Source organism: Venustampulla echinocandica, assembly GCF_003357145.1.
Source record: "Venustampulla echinocandica strain BP 5553 chromosome Unknown scaffold_1, whole genome shotgun sequence".
NCBI lineage: Eukaryota > Fungi > Ascomycota > Leotiomycetes > Helotiales > Pleuroascaceae > Venustampulla > Venustampulla echinocandica.
Genome location: NW_022474206.1, coordinates 697,371 through 718,596, shown reverse-complemented (window position 1 = coordinate 718,596; position 21,226 = coordinate 697,371). Strand labels below are relative to the sequence as shown.

Here is a 21,226-nt window from a genome sequence, read left to right as displayed (position 1 = left end):
GGGATACTAGCATAGGTACTTTGGACTAACTTTTAAGATTATATGTCATTAATATAGCAAAATATAAGGGTATCTACAGCTAGTTTTGCAATCTCTATCGCTCCGTTGGTCGGTCGGTCCGATTCTGGAAAAAATGAAAAAGACAGGCCTAGTGCGTACACATAGACGGTGCTCATCCAAGCCCGTACGCCGAAAAAGACAGAACACCCGCTCAAACCCATATAGTGATCCGTGAACTCCAACCCGCTTCAATTCGCTTGATCAAAAATTATACGTCGGCGTAGTAGGAACATGTCCCCGAGAGACAGTGGACCCTTGGGAGCCTGGATGCGGGGGATCGCTCCGATTTGGCTCATGGGTCACGGTAGGGCTGTTGGCCCGCTGTACTGCGCGGATCTTGTCGTTTGCGTAGAGCTGGTCGATCTGTGATCGTCCTGTGGGGGAGTCGAATTGGTAGAGCGGTTGGAGACCAGGTGTTTTCCGTTTTAGGAAAACATAGCGGTTGACCCACCATCTAGGAAGTATTAGCACTCATGACTAGCTTAGGAGATATCCCGAAGAGGTGAACTTACGGTAGTGCTTGGGTGAGTTGGTAGTGCATATGTGTGCGGGTTGGAACAGCAAAAACGTAATCCAACTCTTCGAGAGTGCGCTGCTTAGTTTCAGGCACCCAAAGGAAGATCATGCAGAATGCAATGACGTTCAGCCCGGCATAAAAGAGAAAAGCACCCTGTGGACTTCGTCAGCTAAGGTACAATAAAATCAGATCTGGCAGCAACATACCAAAATACCCATGGCATCCTTCATTTTGGGCAATGTAATACTGAGGATAGCCGCCCAGAGAAGATTAACAGCAACGGCCCATCCCATGCCGACTTCACGATGTGATAAAGGAAATACTTCAGCAGAGTATGTGAATGGTACAGGTCCCTCGCCTGGACTGTAGAAAATTCCAAAAACGTAAATAAACAAGGCCATAAGTCCAAGATGAGCTTTGCTTTCAGTCGGGATGAGGGAGGAAAGGCCGACGGCCAGCAAGCTCCATGCCATGTTAGGAAAAGTAAACAAGAGCAGGCTACGTCGTCCGTAGGTGTCGATAGTCCATATAGCAGGCCAAGCAAACACAAAGTTGACCAATCCAAACCCAAAACTCGCAATTAGAGCCTGATGAGGCGTGGCTCCCGCGTCGACAAACACAGTCGATGAGTAGAATGCAATGACGTTAATTCCACACATTTGTTGAGCCATCATAACGGTAAATGCGGCAAGAGTGGCACGTCGTAAGCGCGGGATAGTAAAGAGCTCGATAAATCTATTCATGTATGTGTTCCGTCCAATAATCTGAGCCTCTAGCTCTAGTTGTGAGTGGATGTAGTAGAGATCGCGTGCTGCTTGGATAGGGTTGTTCCGAAGCCGGAGAAGCGAGTTATAGGCTTTATGATATAGGCCTTTCTTCATGTACCAGCGAGGAGACTCGGGGCACAGGTAGACAAGGATAACAAGGGGGACAGCTGGAATAAATGCCGATCCAAGTTGGAGACGCCAGGCGATGTCCCCGACTTCAGCTACGACCAGATTGGCGCAGAACCCGAGGAAGATGCCGAAAGCGGTCCACATTTGCCAGCTCATGACCACTGTGTAAAGTCAGCCTGTGAGTTCAAGTAACTTCAAAGCATAATGCTATAAAGAAACATTTATCCTCGGAAGGTAATACTGACATGCGCCGCGAATAGCCGCTGGTGAGTTCTCAGCAGCGTATATTGGTACTGTGCTTGCCTTTGCACCCATCCCAAGACCCAAGATAATTCGGCAGATGAATAGTTGCGGCCAGGTATGCGTGAAAGCAGATCCAATGACAGACCATAAGCAGAAATTTCCAGATACAAATATCGTCCCTCGTCGGCCTAAGTAATGATTTAACGGATCAGACAGCCAGCACCCAAGGATGGCAGACCCAATATAGGGAGCTGCATTGACTAAGCCGACCAGCAGGACATCTCGAGTTGAGTTCGTGTGGATGCCCATGTATTTCGGAAACGTCAAGTTCGCTCCGTTAGAACCTATGAATTATTAGCGGTTTGTCAAGCGGAATATAAAGACCCAAGAAAATCGAATAGGAGATCCTTTGAATCGCAAAACGCTACAGTCTGCGACCCAAGCTCACGGCTAATAGGATTTTAGGAGCTGGAAGAACTGCCGCCCCGAATTTCAGTGCGATTGGACGATCCAGGCCAACAAAGGCACCCGCCTCGTCCTCTCAATGCTCCTGCTTCCTCACTCGAGTGGTGCACTTCCTGCAGTATTTTGCATTCTAAACATTATCGCAGGAGAACTTCGTACCCGTTTGATCCCATCCCTGGACAGCTGCACCAATTGAACAGCATACGATCGTAAAATAGAGCGCCTTGGGTTGCCTCCACTTGTGCAGTACTTCGTTTCTTAACGCTTCCACCTCCTCGTCGCTGAGTCTTTCCGGGCCATCGATATCCTCGTAATTCGTCGGGTCCCTTGCCACCAGCGCGCCTTTCCTCAGCAATGGAATGATATCTCCGAGGCCTTTCTCGTTCGCGAAATCGTCCACTTCGTGCAAGAGCAGCTGTTGTGGAATTCCGGCAAGCGGGTTCTGTATTCTGTGGCACCGCTGTTAGCGACCATACCCAGGACGATATTTGGCGCCGATACACACTTTGCCTCGAGGTTCGCATTCAAGTTGACTTGAGTCGGTTGGGACTCCTTGATCTCGTCCATCCTATATTTCTCATTAGAGGACTGGGGCCTGTAGCAGCGTTAGTGGAGATCGCATGGCAGACGAAGGGTGCAAAGCGGCGGCGAACCTTTCAGCGGACGCTTCGCTGTTCCGCAGACGAGGCCCATCCACCCTCCCGCCAATCCTCGAGCCAGCCATGATCGACTGTTGGGTTGAGGGCGACTTCGATGCCGATTATCTGGATGAGGTGTGAGAAGCCGACCGACTTCAGCGACGGCCAGGATGTCGCGTGGGGAGGACGCTGATGACGGGGGAGTGAAGCTTACTACTATAGTGCTGTGCGTGCAAGAATACGACGTATAGCCGTTACAGTAGGAAGGTGTCTGTATATGGGGTCCCCAAGGTTGCGGCTTGCAAGGGTGACTGGGTCCAAGACTCCCAAGTTTCGATTTCAAGGTGGGCTCATCGGTTCTTCGCACGCAGTTTGGACTTGGTTTGGACTGAGAAAGCCCCTCCAGCGCGGCTGGGCGATGGGGTTCTGGAGAGGAGGTGCTTCTAGGAGCGGAGATGATGTGCGGTGCAGCTCCAGGCCTGCTCTGTATGGGTACTCTCGCGGTACAGTACAGTACCAAAGCCCCCAAGCCGATCTACTTGCTTGCAGTCCCAGAACCCACAGGATTGGATGTTCCGGTTCCGATAGAGTTCCTTGGTAGGCAATGCAAGGAAGGGCTCAAGGGTTCAAGGGTTCAGCAGTTCAGCAGTTCAACAGCGCACAAGTCCAGAAGACAAATTGCAACTGCGTGGTGCTTGTTGGTTTGGCAACCGTTGACAACATGAATGGCATTGAATGGCATTGAATGGTCGTCGTTTTCCCGTCTAGACCTCCACAGGTACTTCATTCACAGTGCACACCTCGTACTATACACCTTGGCCTTAAGGACACCGGTACAGTAGGCTTGGAGACTTGGACGCAGCAAGCAGTTCTTGTAATCTGCGCCGCAGCCACCAAAATCTTTGCAGCGTAGCACGGGGTAGTAGTCGTAGCAGTGCCCACCAAGAGTCTCGAGCTTGTTGAACAACAGAACGGCACGGCCTCGACGGCGTGGCCCCAAGAGTCTTGGGACCTCCCAAGACAGTGGCAAAACCACTGCTAGTGACAGAGGGTGGCAGGGAGGCATGGCACCAGCGGAAACCACGATCAAACAGCGCCAACAATTCGCCCATATCGCCCATATCATAGTCGTGCCATTATTCAGGCCCGTGGCAACCCTGAGCCCCTGGCCCCAGTGGCCACTCGTCACAAATAAACATGAAGGTTGAAAGCCACGACCCTTGGCGCATATCACCAATCTCAACTCTCTCCGTAACATCGTCTGCTCAATCATCACAGTATGCCGGGGAGCCGAGAGTTACCGAGCTTCCGAGACGGGGTTGTTTGAACTTGTTTCTGAGTCTTTCTGTGTCCAATTCACAGGTCGAGGTAACTTAGATTGCTCAACTGTTGTATTTTGGGCATAAAGACGATCTGATAATAGACTTGTGCATTGTACATGTACCTTGCAACGTGCCACTCACCTTTGGAGTGCACCGCCCCTCTCCGCGGTAATCTGGCCCTGTTCCGGGAGCGAGGGAGCAGCGGAGCAGTAGCGGCCCCTTAGCATCTTTAGCATCATAGCTAAAAGTGGTGTAATAATAATAATAATGGGGTCGGATGGGAATGAGTTGGGCCCCACCTCTCAAGTAGCACAGACGCCATGGCGGGGATTTCCTAGCATTGTTTGTATTTTGAGAGTCAGTTATTCCAACTCCACAAGTAAAGGTATTCGTAGGAATCACGCCAACGAGCAACAAATGCTTCATGCTCAGTAACTCAGCAGTACGGAGTACATGTGAGTTCCGACCTGAATAGCCTCTACATGGCCTTGCAAGCACAAGCCCTGCAAGCTGTCAGATCTCGCGCCCAATCCATGTACAAAGTAACATTCCATGGAGATCACATGTTCTTCTTCTTCCCCGCCATTCTATTGATGCACCAAGATTCTCCGCTCCGCTTTTACTCGTAGCGTCTGTTCCAATGTCTATAAGATCTCCAGCTTCTTAGTCCTAAGCGGAGCTGTCGGCAATAAGGCTTTTTCATCGAGCGCCGCCAGAGAAACAATGCTCTTCTCCCGTGAGACATTTTTGGAAACAAGGCCCGTCAACGTACAGAGTACTTCGTAGACAGCGAGATTGGTGCGCGTGGACGAGGCTCAATAAGTCGATATGCGCAAGCCACCACATTGGTTCCACAGAGCGCCCAAAAGCCAGAATTCGGAATCCAGTACTCAGGGTGTATTAGTCGGAATTCCAGGAACTGTATTATCCGCTCAGCGCCATACATTTTCGAGGGCATTCAGAAGGCGGGTATTGGATGGGAGTGATTAGACGGGAGGGAGGAAGGGCATATTCAGTACAAGCAAACCACTCTGATGCTTGAGGCGTCCTTAGTTCCCGGCTGCCTTGCGAGGCAGCAATATCTGTTCCCTGCGCAGCTGTGCTCTCTGCAATTATGGTTGGAGGTGAGCAGACTTGATGGTGGGTGGTGTGCTGGCGGGTGCATGGCAGTGCCTGTCTCGCCCGTGGCCAGCAAAAACGGACGCCAGAATACTTCGTATCTTCCAACACATTTGAGACATTCAAGCCCATTCACAACCGTATATCACCAGTAACTGCATCACATTGTTGGAATTTTGAGTCGCACAAGGCGGGATTTCATTCTGCCCGTGGCTGACTTGAACCGTTATTGTCTTCGTACTTCGTACAACTTCCGGAACTTGCCTATACTTTGAATACTTCGTACACAGCACCCTCCATGATTAATCCCACTAGCAACCTCAACATTCCAAGTAAATGTTACACCTCAGCAGCACCCGAGAATTGATTCGAGACCACCAAAGCGTCTAGAACACCCCTTCTAAGCTTCGCTACCTTCGCGTCTCTTTCCCGTATCTGCTGCCGAAGATCCAGATATCTCTTCTTCCATGATTCCTCCGTCGGCTCCGGTCCGTGATTTAAGGCTGCCGATTGAATCTCGTGATGTATGCTGGCTCGGATCGTAAAGCTACCCTCGATCGAGCCGAATCTCATTTTCCAGTAACATTCGTAGTGAGAAACCGAACCCTGCTCAAGCCGGGTCATCCTTAGCCGAGTCATCAACGGCCCTCCTGCCAGGGCTGACAGATTGATCAAGAATGTTTCCGTGCTGCTGGACTCGGCTTGTAGGTTCTTGATAACCTCTTTGCAGATCTTATCTGCCTCGTCAGTGGTACATCTTTCAATACTTGCTCCGGATGCATCAATCCACTCTGCAGCTAAGATTTCACATATGAAATGGCTCTCTAAGGCATCCATATTCGTGCGGTCGGTGTCATCGTTGTGCCGGAATGCAAAGCTAACGAAATGCTGAAAATTCGGATCCTGATCATTACTAAAGTACTCCATGAGGGATGTGACCTGTTGGCTGCCCGGTGTTTGGTCCTGGTGCATATTTGCAGCATCATGTCCATTAAACAGAACAGGTGGAGGAGGAGGTGGTGGTGGTGTTGCTAACCTTACCGGTCCACCTTGCCGTTGCGGAACTTGAAGTTGCAGTCGACTAGGCCTACCGTTTGAAATCTGCGGATTTGGCACTGCGGTGTCTGCGAAGAAACGAGGCACTTCAGAATTATCCACTACAGGGGTAGCTGTTGGTGTGTTATCGTGAAGACTAATTGTCGGTACATCTCTGGATGTTGGGTTGACTGGAAACGTCGAGAAAGGCCCATCAGTAACGGAGCGAGTGCTCGAAGGTCTACCTCTCAGTTTCCCTGAAGATGTCCCGCCACTGCTCGGCCAAGCTGACGAGACGGCGGGGCCATGTCGACGTCGAGATCGGCTCTTCGGTGTAATCGCCGATTGAGGTTCATTTGAATCGTTCCACATCATCCTTCGGGTAGACGGCGTAATAGCGGATTGTGGATACGCTGATAGAGGGGTTTGTGTGGTATCAGGGCCATTCCAGCGGAAGTTGCTGGGCAAAGACCCTCTGATTTCAGTTGCAGACCATGGAGCTATCCTATCTTGGAAACTTTGAGCAAAACCTGGATGAGCTGATGCGGGTGTAGCGGAGTCTCCAATGATTGAAGCCCTAGCCATCATAAAGTCTTCAGATAGGCCAGGCGAAGACTCCAGGCGGGGACGCTGAGCTGGTGACTTTCCAGTATCGCTTTCATTATCTCTGTCCTCGGCTTTGCGCCGACCACGTTTGGGCCTGGTCTCTGGTAGTAGTGCACGAAGAGCCAAGTCTTCCTCTGGAACCACTCCATCACGCCCAAGTTCACCGTTGGGGTCACCGGGAGATGGGACCTGAGTCCAATATACGTGAGGCTTACTTAAAAGGTACTCGAAAAATGCATCGACGTGCATTGCATGCATCCAACGCTGCGGAGTTTCAGTGTCATATTACCAAAGCGAGACCAACAACCTCAAGAATTTATCCATGAGAACCTTTCTGGATGGAGAAAATAGAATCAATGAGACTATATGAACCGGCCTCTTACCTTTAACCTCACTGCATACTGTTGAACTTTTTGAGCGCTCTGTCCCCTATCCAGCGCTGGCGGCTCGACTCCCAAATCAATTGCAAGCTGAGCCCATGTTTTGATTTCCTTTCGTTCCAGTTTTGATATTAGTTCGAAGAGGGTGTATGTGCTGAATGATTTGCCATCACTTTTTGGGGGTGCTCTGAAGGTTTTTCTGAGTTCGGATGCATCTGTGTCTAATGCAACGGCCGGGTTGCAGTGCATTATGAAGTTGACATAGGCATCATCAAAATTGTCGTCCGTAACCTCCCGCGAGGGGAGAACTCGCGTTTCCAGACGCGCCCCATCTATCAAGGGGGTTGGAGGACCACCATCCTCTGCAGGCACGGTTTGTTGCGCTCCAAAAGCGATGTCTTCTCGGGTATCGGCCTGGCGCGTCTCTATGACTTGAGCAGATATAAAAGGTTGCTCTGGTAGATGTTTTGGAGTTTCAGAAATGGTGGTCGGGATCTGTAACCTGGGAGGCATAACGTAGAGTAGGCTGTCGGCCAAAGGAAAGACAGAGCAGGAGAATTAGAATTCAATACACGGAAGTGAGATACATTCGTTATGGATAGAAACGTAGGCACGCGTTCAGATTTTCGACTCGGTCAAAGAGAATGTATAGATGAAACAACTTTCGAGAAGCAGAACGAACAGCAGAAAACCAGCTTCCCTAAACCTGACCCCTCGCAAAGATTACAAGCCAGACAACAGAGATACTAGAAATATAACAACTAAAACATCATGCTTGGAAACGATATCTGGGTATATGGGTGCAAAACGAGGCGGCGGATGGTGACAGTAATAGTTGCTAATTGAGGGACGTTTCTTCCAAAAGAAGGAAAGTTGAAGGGTTGAAGACACCTAATTAATAAGGATCGCTAATAATAGCTGTGGCTGGGGTTAGCAGTCACGTGCCGGTGAAACACACGTGATTACCCCACACCTCCCTTCCCTTTCACGCGCTTTCGTAACAAACAACCGAAGTCACAAGCACCTCGGCAGTAGGTTAAGATTATCGGGACTAGTATATTCACCTCGGAGATGCGGTTGATATGCGCATATACACCACAGACACTACTCCCGATTCTTTTTCCTACTTAATTAAATGGTTCCAGCTCTTCAAAGTTTATACACTCCGTGATAGATCAATACTCTCTTTTGGTTACAGACGAAATTTACAATGGCAGCCCAACAATCCGATAACGTAGCCCATGCCCTGAGTGGTGCGGGAGGGGGGATCTTATCCATGGCCCTGACGTATGGAAACCCTCAATTATTTAGTAGTTTTTGACTGACCGTTGGTGGCTTATAGATATCCCCTCATCACCCTTTCCACCCGCGCACAGGTTGAAGCAAAACGTGCCGACTCCAACTTCCTCGACACCGTGAAGCGTATCATTGAGCGGGAAGGAGTGACAGGTCTCTATGCAGGACTTGATTCAGCACTCTTCGGCATTAGCGTCACCAATTTCGTATATTACTATTGGTACGAATGGACTCGCGCTGGATTCGAGAAGGCGGCCATCAAGGCGGGCCGAGCTTCAAAGAAGCTGACAACGGTTGAGTCGATGATTGCTGGCGCCCTTGCCGGATCTGCCACCGTCATGCTCACGAACCCTATTTGGGTCATCAATACTCGCATGACTACAAGAAAGCGGAGCGAGGATACTGATGACAAGAGCGTCTTGCCTGGGGCCCCGCCTGCTAAAGTGCCATCAACGGTTGGCACCCTCCTTGCTCTGCTTAAGGAGGAGGGCCCACAGGCCCTGTTCTCTGGTGTCGTACCAGCTTTGGTGCTGGTCATCAACCCCATCCTGCAATATACCATCTTCGAGCAGTTGAAGAATTCAATGGAGAAGAAGAAGAGGATTACACCTACCGTTGCGTTCCTACTGGGCGCATTGGGCAAGTTGTTCGCGACCAGCATCACTTACCCATATATCACGGTTAAGAGCCAGATGCATGTAGCTGGACGCGATGGCGGCAAGGAGAATATGCTTGATTCGATGAGGAGGATTATTAAGGATGAGGGATATGTTGGTCTGTACAAGGGTATGTTATTATTTCCCCCGTGTCTCTGCCGTTGTCTAACAAGCTCCTAGGTATTGGACCAAAGGTTTCACAGAGTGTGTTGACTGCTGCATTTTTGTTCGCCTTCAAGGATGTTCTGTATGAACAGACAATCAAGCTCCGCAGAAAGGTGGCAGCATAGGCCCTGTTTAAATACAAAGGTTGGTGTGGTGTGGTGATATGTGATATGTATAATGTATGGGTGTGAATGGGTTATGCATATGAGGTTTGGGGATAGATGGCGTTAGTTTGCCTACGGGCTGGCTTAGAGGGATATCAGATTGCATCCCCGAGATCTTGGAAATACCAACTGAAGTTAAGTGTTCTGAAACTAGAAGTACGCTGGCCGAATGGCCCACCGAAATGAAATTGTTAAGATTATATAGTCTCAATACTCCCCTAGCAACGATCCCAACTTCTTACTATGAGAACTGTGATGATAGCTAATGATCTGGATTTAATGTATTCCTTCTTTGTTATTGAGGTCAAGGCTGATAGCCCTTCCGAGGCTCATGGTCCTTCCGAGGCTCATGGTCCTTCCGAGGCTGGGAGTTTGTGGGTAGCGGCAAATCAATGTCTCGGAGGCTCTGCATAATGTATCAATCTTGCTGAACGCCTCCATCACCAGCTAAGACAGTGCAAGAGCGATAAGGCCTGGCCAATTAACATTGCCGCGTTTGGCATCGCTATGAACGTCATGGAAGCGCTGCTCTACTTCTCATAGCAACATAATGAGACCTACTATAAGCAGAAGGACAATGATTTCTTACCTTGCAACCCTGGCGATTATATGGAATTCAGCAAGTACGTCCTGAGCAACATCGGCTGGGGCAAAAGGTAAACGGCTAGAAGATATTCCTTCCCGTAAGGATTCCCCAGCAGATATCGTTCTAGGAAAGAAGAAGATCATCAAGATCATCGAAAAATACTGCACCAACAAGGAACAGTTGAGCCTTACAAACCATTTCTCGCTATTCCCGGAGAGGTGGACAATTCAAAGAGCAGTGGGACGATCGGAATTCCGGTCTTCCTCTCCCTTGAAGGACTTCTGGTTTGTTCCGCAGACAGGGACGATATAATACGAAATATTATTTCCTTTATCAATTATTGTTCGTCTGTCAATCATCCAACTTTTGTCAATCATTCTATCAATCATTGGACATCCAGTAATCATCTGTCCCCTAGTGCAAGACCGCCGGGTTATGCATCCTCAACCCCCCCCGGAAAAACCGTCAAGCTAGAACCTATGCTATGGGGACCTAGCCTTGATTTTTCAATAGATTTCCTCTCCAATTTCAGTGACTTCCTTTGTCACTATTTCGAACATGTAGTCAAGGTCAAACCTTGAAGCTACAGTTTAACACTTGTAATACAGAGGCTCCAAGACAGTGATAGGTCGCTACCACCAACCCCAAGTCCGGGAAGGGCCATCGTCCTTTAATAAACCACTATAATTCTAGCACAGGTAAGGATATGTAGTGCTACAGGTGTTGCGCTAGCGACAATCTAGTTTCGCGACTTGTAAGGAAAGTTAAGGAGCGCATGTAATTTTTAACAGTTTTATAGCGCTTTTCTATAGTTCCGGTGTTTTAAATTTTCTCACTGAATCAATATAGACCATGAAAATTTATTAAGACTTTTAAGTAATAGATAGATATCCACCACGAGTTCTCGTCTATTACCTTTTTTCTCAAACTTTATACAAATAAGACTTCCCCAACTACACTTCTTTCCCCTTCCTACTATTCCAAAGCCTTCCCTCACACCCGTTACTCGGTTTGCGTTTTGTTTAAAGAAGTCATCGAAAAGAATTTTACTAATCTTACACGTTAGGTACCGCAATATTTACTTCAAAAACGATGGGTTTCCAAGTTGATGCTCCTGCGAGGTTTCAAATGGATATGGAAGAGAGTTTTGCCATCAGACCGGTTGTGGATAGGGGTTTCTCGGGTGGCCTAGTGAGGGAAGTCCTTGCAGGTTCAGCTCGTTGCATTTAATATGGCTATACTATGCTAAAACAAAAGTATCTCGAGCATTCACTTCAACGCTGGCAGCGTGTTACTCGTAACCCAACCATCATACTCGGAATTACTTGTCTTTGCCATTGTCAAATTATGAACCCAAGATCCATGCACCTCATGCATGTGAAAAGATGAGGTGTTACTCGCCGGGTTGTCAACTGGGACTGATGAGTACGCGAATGCCAGGCTAGTATCATTCCCTCCATCAACAGCAATCTCACTGTCAAAGAGAGTCCAGCGAGTGCACCCCTTGCAGCGCACAGTGAGAGTCCAATGTGTACTGTTGACTCCTGTCCCCTTCAAGTATGTATACTCCGCACCATCATAAGTGTTCGGAACGACACCGTAAATTCTATTGGAGTTGTCAGTATGCCGCTATCCAAAACCACAGAGCTCGAGCAGGTAATCATACGATGCTGCGCGCGATGAGACGACAACTCCCGTTCCATTTGGCCAGGCGACCGTGAGAGGGTCGGCTGTCATGTGTCCTCCCCAAGCTAACCCGGCCCAGTTATACTTGACGGGCGAGACGATCTCGAGGATAGCGTCTGATGTTGTCGAGTTATTAGGAAGAGCAACGCGATAGTATATACCGTCGCTGTTTACGTATGATGAATAGCATATTCCGGTTAACTCCTCGCAATAGCGAGTGGAATTTTGGCCAACGACTAATATCACGGTTAGTAGACCAAGGGGAGGTATCAAGAAGCTACTGACCGATATTTGCTAAAGCCGAAAGGGCTGCAGCACGTTTAAGAAGCCCAATCATTGAGCAATAGCACAAATGTAAAACTAAAAGGCAGTAGTGAGGTGGAGTACTTGGGGAATTTCCAATTCTTCTCTTGGCAGACTGATCCAACTATCGTCAGTTTAATAGCCACCTATCCCTTTAATTCACAGCGAAGTATATTATATCTGATATACATTTCCCAGTAGCCCGGATATCCCGGAGATATGATTATCTTGTTAATTATAAAAGCTTGATTTATTATTTAGGCAATATCGGTTGTTTTTGGCAAAGATAGAAACTGATGAACAAGGAGTTTGGTCCTCGTCACTCATCGAGGTCGACCACATTTATTACCTGGAGAGCCCAACACATTTATATTAAATGATGTAACTGTTACCAAAATACCACCATAATTTAAAAGCTTGTCGTATTAACCCTTACATTCAATTTGATTTCGTGGTCAGGTTGATGGGTACAGCTGATCTATTTTCCTTAATGCTAGAATCCGAATACCCATTTACAATTTCGTGTGCGTCTTGTTTAAACTCGGAAAAAGTCACAACGCCCTGACTTTCCGAGTCGAACTGGAGCATTGTACAAGGGCGTATTCCCCGGGCAACTGCCGTACCTGCCGGGCCATGGCATGGCATCCCCAGACATGCAATTACAAGGTTCCCCTCTCGATCTCGGAGATCTCATCCGCTGAGCTGGCAATCGGCCAATAAGTACTGTTATATTATTAAGGCAATATAAATATGAGTGCGAAGTAACAAGATCATGTTTTATATAGGTACCTTACTCCGTACGCAGTAAATGATAATACGGTTAGCCGGGTCGCTTCAACGACGCAGCTCTGAATGCGCATAGAGCAGGATATAGTGGATGGATTGATACATGTGCTGCTCTTGAGATTTGTACACTTCGCCGTGGGAGGATGCTGCTCATTGCATTGAGGACTGGTGTTAGGTGTCCAGCTCGGAGCTGGAGAACGTTTGTTCGGGGTAGGTGACCGCTTCGAGGACGCCAGCTACTTTCGACCTCTAGACAACCTTTGTTCTCTTCAACATTTTTCCAGTACTGGTATAATGTCTGCAAACGCTCGTTCATTACAGACGGACCATCTTCTTACTACATCTCCTAGTAGCAGATACCAGTACAAGCGTTTCTCGGACAATCGTTCCTTCGGCTTCTATGTCTTTTCCCTCCGACAGATGACGGCCACATCGCGTGCAGTCTTATCATTGCGGAATTCCCCTTCCATCAGTCTCCTCTTCCATACGAAGCGATATCTTATGTCTGGGGCGATCCAAATGCCAGGGAAGACATCATTTGCGATGGAAAGCCGCTTTCGATAACCGTAAGCCTCACTGCTGCTCTTTGGAGGGTTCGTTTGCCGCATTCCCCGCGTTTCCTATGGGTAGATGGAATATGCTCGTATCTTGATCGACGCCGAACGAAATACGTGGAAACTTGAGGTTTGGACCTCTGTTTTCCGAGGTGTGCGCTAGAAGGGATGGTGGGCCAACCGCCCAAAATACTCATCCGCCTGAAACTCAGACTTTACCACAACAACGTTAAAAAATAGGGAAAAGAGGTCGAGAATGCTGATCTACGCCCCAATTTTAGTTATCCTAGAAATGTTGAGCCTTTTTCAAAGTGGTCATAAAATTCTAAAAACTTCCTAGCTTATAAAAAATACTCTGAATATCCGGAATATAACGTTAGTTCTGCCAAACTGTGGTATAGTTGTGGTCAAATTACGGTTTAACCGGTTGAGTAGTCTAAGTACCTTGCTGGGGAGTGAACATTTCGCACCCTACGACACGTGACTAATTATTAGGCCACGATTTAGTGAACTTTGCTAATTTGAGACCCTTAATCCTCTTGTAATGCGCACAAACCCTCCATTGGAACCTTTCAACTTCTCCTTTATCTCAAAAGCGGTTGCGTCGCTCTACCAACAAGCAGTCGACTCTAAAATACGCCCTCAGAATGTCTCGCAATCTTATTAGCAGCATCCTCCATAGTATCGCGGTTGCCTTTAGTCCCCAAGTAACCGCCTCTAACACCCTTAATCCTATTCACCTTGCACTAGAGGTTACTGGATCCAATCACACATATTATATATACCCGACCGATACGGCTTCTTCTCGCCTGGTCCTCCCCGCCTTCAGGTGTACCAGGGTTTCTTATTTATCGCTCTATTCATTATGGTTGTCTGTTCGATCTTCTGTGGAGCCTCTGTTATTTTTCTTGTCTCGTTAAGACCTGATCACATGCCGATTTGGAAAGCAGTAGTATTCATGGCAATACCTGCGGGTGGTACTGTGGCTATGATTTGGGTTACAGAGTGTTTTAGTAAACGTCGAACAGGAGACTATGACTGGGGGGACTGGAAGCTGAGGAAAGATTGATTTCTGGTCGTTTGGCGAGCGGTTTGGTTCCCCGGCATTAATATGCCTTGTACGAGTTAATTCGATCCTCGCATGAACTTTACAGGCGGTCGCTAGTACGTCGCTTTCGGTTTGGCACTCGAAATCGTCTTCAACGAGCATTCTCCGCGAGCTGTGGTCACATTCTTCCGGTCGACATCCTCTCTCTCTCTATCACCAACATCTCTACGCCAAAACCCCGCCCCCACACATCTCAGCTGGTATTGCATTACGGTTGACAGTCCTTTGACTATGGTTTACATGATGGAGCGCGATAGCGTACCTATAGCGTACCGCATCACATTGGTAGAACCGTTAGAGCTATAGGGGGAGAAAATATCGACCTCTACGGCAGTGGCCCTAGCGGAGCGCGATTTATTTGACCCCTTTTCTATGTTCTATCCACAAGTACAAGCCTCCAAAGCCCCTGCCTAGCTATGCTCGAGTCTGTCTTTCCACTTGTATATATCGTCTCTTCTCTCTTATTAGATTATGCTAGCAGGTGGACGCGCAAGGCTTTTAAGTCGCTAACCCTAGTATTAGAGCGGTTATTCCCCTTTGCAACCAAATATTTTCCTAGCAAGTATCTTATCCGTAATACGGGTGGCGTGTTCTAAATCTTTCTTCTTTTAGCTTTCTATTCTTCTATCTAATTCCTGCCTAACTATTCTCGTAGCCTCTATAAGCGAATATCTTCGTGGTTGTGGTTGTGACACTGCCTCCTCGCCCAAAGTATTGTAAGCGAGAGTACCAACGTTCCTTCCTCAAGACGTAAAGGCGTAAAGTACCAATGCGGCTGCCTTCTTTCTTCTACTATAGTCCTGCTTCTCTTTCTTTCTTCTCTTTCTTTTCTTTTCTTTCCCCCCTAACTCGAACAGACCCCATATCTACGAAGATGCCGCTCCTCACCTCCCTGGTTCAATTCATGGACCTTAAACACCTTCTCTTATGGTTAATCTTTGCCACTGGTGCAATGGATCTGCTGCTGGGGATTGCGTCGACTCTTCGGGGTTGGCGTCCTCACCGGTGGGTACTCTGCCTCCCTTAATGCCCGGCACAACTCCTTATCAACCGCTTACTGCCCAAGAAGCATGCTATATTACAGCCTTGCTAACCTTCGAGTCTGACAGATTTCAATGCGGACGCGATCATTGCATGGTTCTTAAGCATAATTGTGATACTGCCAATGAACTTAGCAAAAATCTACGTACAGGCCAGATGGTAGGTAGTCCGTGGACAGGTGATATGCTCGTCCAGTCTCTAACCCTCACGGGAAGGAGTTCTCCTTCTGGCTGTAATGGTCCGATGGAGCCCGACTCCCAACCTTTATCGGAAGGGATTTCGAACCGCAGGCTGTAATGGTCTGAGGGAAGGGCTTCGGCCTGCAGCGCCGGACTGGGTGGCATATAAGTTCGGGTGTGAGTGAGCCTGTATTCGTAGCCGAAGATGCTGAGTACACAGTGACCCCAACTGCTGGGATGGGCTTGGCTGCGGGCTGTAATGGTCCTATGTCGCAAAACATGTTGACTCCTTTGGGCTTGTGGGCTTCTTGTGGGCACGTTGACTTGTCGTGGGCTCGTTGACTTCTTGTGGGCTTGTGGACTTGTGGGCTCGTTGGCTTCTTGTGGGCTTGTTCTACGTCGTCGACCTGTGAACCTTTTCATTTTTTTTTCATTTTGATCATAGCCTTGCTGCTGTGCCAAGAAGAAGAAACATTGAACTCGTGGGCTCTTGGGGGCATAGCAGACCTAAGGATCTGTCGAGAAGGTGACTTGTTATCAACCCTCGAGTACCGACTCAGTCTGCATCTATGTTGATCGACACCGAACGAAAGACTGCAGAAACTTGAGGCTTGGACCTCTGTTTTCTGAGGGGGTTTCGTTTTGCTTTAGTCAGATCAGGAAAATTGATCCGATCCCCATGCATATATACCCTCTCTCGTTGACGTGCTAAGCTCATAGAGATCCTGATGCCCATTTGCAAGACTTGGTATTGCAATAGTAGTAGAGGATAGAAGGACCTGTGGTACTACTAATGTAAGCTTGAAGGTAACTCAAAATTATAAAGGAACTCGCCGCGTATTCGATGGTCTATCTAACCCCTTATGGACGATAGATATTCCACATAAATTCCGGATACAACACACTCATACCATACGCCTGCTGCCCACCCATACTAAACTCGATATACGCAAACGATTTCTTCACACCAAGAATCTGACATAATGCATATGGCAAACGAATATTATCTTCGTATGTTGTACGGGGAAAGTTCGGATCGTTGAAAGGCGCAGGTGTGTTACTGGGTAACGAGGATTCGCTGCCGCCGAGGAGAGAGGTGAGTATTAGGAAGAGGACGTATCCTGAAGGGGAGGAGAGGGGTGTTGGTAGGTGGGTGAAAGAGTAAAAGAAGGAAAGAGTGTCTTGGAGACGGCCGTTGAAGCAGATTGAGAGCAGAGTGCGGGGTTTGAGGGTTGCCGATGGTACTGAAGGCGAGTTTTGGTGAAAAAGTGAGGCCCGCGGGTTGTGAGTAGAGTTAGACGGCTATTTATTGTTGGAAGAACTGTGTTACAGGCATTTTGGGTACCAGTGGTAAAGTGTTCCTTGGACTGTGGTGGGCGATGGAAAGCAAACAGTTCCCTATTTGTAATTTCAACCACCCACTGCTGGGCAGAGAGAATGCGTAGTGGAGTATTCTTTCAAGAGATAATCCGTCTACCTCTGTGTTTCAAGAAAACTGTTATTTATCATAGGCAAGAGGTTGGGGCTGGGAAGCACGGGGGCCGTAAGCCGACCATCCTCCAGAGTGGGGAACTTCCCACGATTGGTTCACTTCCTTCAAGTGCTCAAATGACTGTTCCTCAGATCCATTTGAGGAGGCGGATTTGGGGGCCTGATTAGGACAACCGTACACGGTGAAATTTTGCCAATTAAAAGATATCCAACACCACAGCAATGCAACTCTAAGTCTCCCACCCCTTCCCTTCTTATTCCCCGATTTCGAATCCTCTCACCTCACCTTAAACAACATCTCCCAATCCCAAAAACCCTTACAACCCCTGCATAGTCTGCTGCCTAACAATCTCATCCTTCCCCCAAAGCAGAGGGGAAGTAGGGGATGAAGACGGAGGAGGGTGCTGGGTTGGGTGAGAGAAGAAGGGATTAGAGAGGTGGGGAACAGAGTTAGAAGGATGACAGTGGGGTGGGTGAGGATGCAGAGGGCGAGGACGAAGCGGTAAATATGCTTTGCGTTGCTGAGGTAAGAGGCTCCTCGTCGTGTTGAACGCCAGGAATGCGGGACTTTTGGGAAGATGCGTGTTGCTATGTAGTTGATAGTGATGCAGAGAGTGTAGTGGATTGCGACGGTGAGGAGAGGGAATGTTTGCCAGAGGGCGATGAGAAGCTGACGGGTTTCGGAACTGACAGTGTCTGGTGCTGGCAGAGCCATGAGAATGGAGGGGACGATATAGCCCAATGTTATTTGGGCGGGGAGTATTCATAGGTCTAAGGAGGGGACGAGCAGGGCGCTATTGGCGTGTGTCCCTGGGAATGGTTTCGAGACTGGTGAGGTGATTAGGTGGACGAATTGCCATGGTGGTGTTGTGATGGTGTGCGAGATATTTGTATAATGAATCCGACGAGTCCAATGCTATTGCGGACATTAGTAGATGCCATGTTGTCTCAATAAAGCTAATGGAAGTCACTCACAAGCTCACTGCCTTCCCTTTATTCCCCAATCTCATACTCTCCATCACCATCAACGTGTAAACGGCCTAAACTGACCAAACCCCTAGATCGTAAACAGGTTCAGCGTAGGGTACTCCTTGTTCACGACGGGCGCAAAGAAAGCAACCAAAACCTCCAGCAGACGATCCAAAACCCCGACCCTCGTACGCCTCATCAAAAGCAAGTCCTGTGACCCAGGAAATTTAGGCCCACTTTCAGCGAATACCACCTTTAGGAGATCGAACGTGCCATTGCTGCCTGCCAACGTCCATGCTCCGTAAGCGCCATTGAGTGACAGAAGTAGTAACAGCGTTTAGACGATTGTACGGAGTGAGAAGTGCCACAGGCGGCTGAGTGTGACAATTCAGATATGTCGAAGAGCTTTTTGAAGAGGCTTTTGACACGGCTGAAGCGACGGAGGAATTGACAGACTGCGTTTGAAGTATTAGCTCTCTATTCATCACAGCGAAGGAATAATTACCCGCAAAGTCATCGCGGGAGCAAAAGAATGCAAGCTGGTGATCGTACGTCTATGGTCATGTGAATAAGTATATTTGTTGCATGTCGCGAGCCACATCAAGCTTTAATTGTGCTCACAACAGTCCAGGGACGGTTAGTTGGCCAGGAGCGCTATCCCAAAAGGCGGACTCCACGCTGAGGCAACCTTCCTGCGACTCTATGAACCCCAGATTTCTATGGGTACTGGGTCATGCGCCTTAGGTGAAATTTGGTCCCCGCTAAGAAGCCCAGCTTGAAATCTCATCCAGGACAACTACCTGGCTTCCAGACCGTCGCAGGATTCCCTTAGTCAACAAGAGGGAATCCGCCGTGGGACATTAGTAATGGCCTGGTTCAGATCTAGGGGATCCTGGAGTATGAATGTTCCATTTAAGGACGGGTCATCACCTATAAGACAGCAGCTTCGTGCTCATCTCAACATAGCATTAGCAATACAGCGTTTGTCTTGATAATACTGTAACGACTCCACTTCCAAGTGAATACTAGTTTGCGACACCTCTCGTATCTAAACCCACCTAGGTAACTATCAACCTACTTTCTCCAAGGCTCAGACCCTTGGAACCAACCAGATCGTTACAGTATATGTAGATGCATTTACTTTGTTTAGACGCTGGATTCGGGGACCAAAGAAAAAGGCAACGTACGGAACGCGTAAATCAACGAGAATATCGCGAGAGGCAAAGGAATCTGTACAGAGGATGTTGTTAGTTCCTCGGCGGCTTGATGCATTCCTCTGCACAGTTACCAGAACGGATATCGACATATCTGCAAGTATAAGCTCCTACATGACGCTTCCCATAAAATGCGTGATCAAGGCTGGAAAAATAGGTCTTCAACTGAGCTTATATAATTTTCAGCGTTCTTTGATGCAGCTACACGAAAACTGATGTGATATAATACACTTAAGCCTCCGAATAGGTATGAGACCCATGCGTTTGTAGTCATACAGTCATCCGCCCATTAAAAGCGGCGCAAAAAAATCACATGCCACTCTCTTGGCCAGCAACCATAACTTTTGAAATCTATGCAAATCTTTGGCTATGATAGATAGCGTCTCGCGGTCAAACGGTTTAGTTGCCGGTAATCTTGCCGAGCAGACTTCCGGTCTTGCTTGAGCTCTTGCTTTGCTCGAAAACTCCGAGGAGTTGCTTCCAAACTTGCCCAGGCTTTTGGCTGGCATCAATTCCCTTCCAGATACCAGTTGTCTGGTAATATCCAACGACAGGTGAGGTCTGCTGGTGATATGTGACGAGTCGCTTCTTGAGAGCCTCGGCGTTGTCATCGGATCGCTGAACCAGTGGCTCGCCAGTAACGTCGTCCTTCATGCTCTCCTTGGGAGGGTTGAAAATCTTGTGGTAGGATCGGCCAGACGCTGGGTGGACCAAACGACCTGTTATCCGCGATACAAGGAGTCCATCGTCGATTTGAAGCTCTACAGCGTGTTGTAGGGGCTTATTCTTCTCTACCAACATCTGATCCAACCGTTGTGCTTGAACGACTGTACGTGGGAACCCGTCGAGAATGAAGCTATTACTGCATGTTAGCTGGGCTACGGAACGCGAAATTCATCAAGCAAACATACCCTCCTTGGCATTCCTTGTTGGTCTCAAGTTCAGCCTTGATCATGCCAATAACGATCTCGTCGCTGACGAGTCCTCCTTGGTCCATGATCTTCTTCGCTTCCTTGCCCAAAGGTGTCTTCTTTGCGACTTGTGACCGAAGCATATCGCCGGTGGCCTTTTTCAACAATCAGAAATGCTTAATATATATAGCAAAATTTAAAAGGTACTATACCAAATGACAGCACGAAAATCGCTCCTTGATCTTGGGCGCTTGAGTTCCTTTGCCTGCATAGATTCAGATTAGCCGATGCCCGATAATAATTGCAGCAATCCGAAAGCCATTGATTTCTACATACCTGCGCCAGGAGGACCCATCAGTACCATCCGGACCCCCTCATCCTCCGTAGGTTGCGTGTGGTTTTTGGTATGGCGGATGTCGTCTTCGAGACGTTTTATTCTCGATTCAAGCCGATCGATGGAATCGACCAGCCTTTGCGCCAGCTCGTCGCCAATTGGAGCCATTTTAAACTGAGGATTTCTTCAACAACCTGACCAAGGTGGGGGATGAGCCGGTGGTGTGGAAACACGAGGTTATCGGGGGCGAAGAGGTGGACGTGATTCGCGACAAAGTTGGAAGTGTTGAGGGTGTCCAGACGCTTGAAGTACAGTTGTAGCTTGAGAAGCTCGGTTGCTTGGGCGTCGGGAATTGTGCCGGGCCGAACAGCCAGAAATTTCAAGATCACTTCCTGTAGGCCGAGATTTGCACGTGGAGCTCCTATGACCTCGATTTTTGAATATTTTGAAACGGCCACTGGATTAGAAATATATGACAATATTATATTTACAACCTCTGTAC

The 21,226-nt window shown here is 48.2% G+C and overlaps 6 protein-coding genes across 6 annotated transcripts; 1 reads left to right on the top strand and 5 right to left on the bottom strand.

The window, feature by feature from the left end:
- Positions 1–261: 261 nt before the first annotated feature.
- BP5553_02771 (MFS general substrate transporter) lies at positions 262–2,905 on the bottom strand (the record flags this gene model as incomplete). The annotated part of the gene is made up of 7 exons (XM_032011394.1): positions 262–514; positions 573–730; positions 784–1,634; positions 1,719–2,060; positions 2,341–2,630; positions 2,687–2,776; positions 2,835–2,905. 7 exons carry the CDS (start codon positions 2,903–2,905, stop codon positions 262–264), a joined length of 2,055 nt encoding a protein of 684 aa, XP_031871087.1.
- A 2,694-nt stretch (positions 2,906–5,599) lies between these two features.
- Positions 5,600–7,794, bottom strand: BP5553_02770 (Uncharacterized protein; the record flags this gene model as incomplete). Its single annotated transcript, XM_032011393.1, has 2 exons — positions 5,600–7,165; positions 7,285–7,794. 2 exons carry the CDS (start codon positions 7,792–7,794, stop codon positions 5,600–5,602), a joined length of 2,076 nt encoding a protein of 691 aa, XP_031871086.1.
- A 697-nt stretch (positions 7,795–8,491) lies between these two features.
- BP5553_02769 (putative Peroxisomal membrane protein PMP47A) lies at positions 8,492–9,523 on the top strand (the record flags this gene model as incomplete). The annotated part of the gene is made up of 3 exons (XM_032011392.1): positions 8,492–8,568; positions 8,624–9,363; positions 9,414–9,523. The coding sequence occupies 3 exons, from the start codon at positions 8,492–8,494 to the stop codon at positions 9,521–9,523; spliced, it is 927 nt and encodes a 308-aa protein (XP_031871085.1).
- Positions 9,524–11,417: 1,894 nt separating this feature from the next.
- BP5553_02768 (uncharacterized protein) lies at positions 11,418–12,171 on the bottom strand (the record flags this gene model as incomplete). The annotated part of the gene is made up of 3 exons (XM_032011391.1): positions 11,418–11,754; positions 11,815–12,070; positions 12,120–12,171. The coding sequence occupies 3 exons, from the start codon at positions 12,169–12,171 to the stop codon at positions 11,418–11,420; spliced, it is 645 nt and encodes a 214-aa protein (XP_031871084.1).
- A 3,555-nt stretch (positions 12,172–15,726) lies between these two features.
- On the bottom strand, positions 15,727–16,228 carry BP5553_02767 (uncharacterized protein; the record flags this gene model as incomplete). The annotated part of the gene is made up of 2 exons (XM_032011390.1): positions 15,727–15,744; positions 15,776–16,228. 2 exons carry the CDS (start codon positions 16,226–16,228, stop codon positions 15,727–15,729), a joined length of 471 nt encoding a protein of 156 aa, XP_031871083.1.
- Positions 16,229–19,878: 3,650 nt separating this feature from the next.
- On the bottom strand, positions 19,879–20,892 carry BP5553_02766 (adenylate kinase; the record flags this gene model as incomplete). The annotated part of the gene is made up of 4 exons (XM_032011389.1): positions 19,879–20,335; positions 20,391–20,545; positions 20,603–20,655; positions 20,727–20,892. 4 exons carry the CDS (start codon positions 20,890–20,892, stop codon positions 19,879–19,881), a joined length of 831 nt encoding a protein of 276 aa, XP_031871082.1.
- Positions 20,893–21,226: the final 334 nt, after the last annotated feature.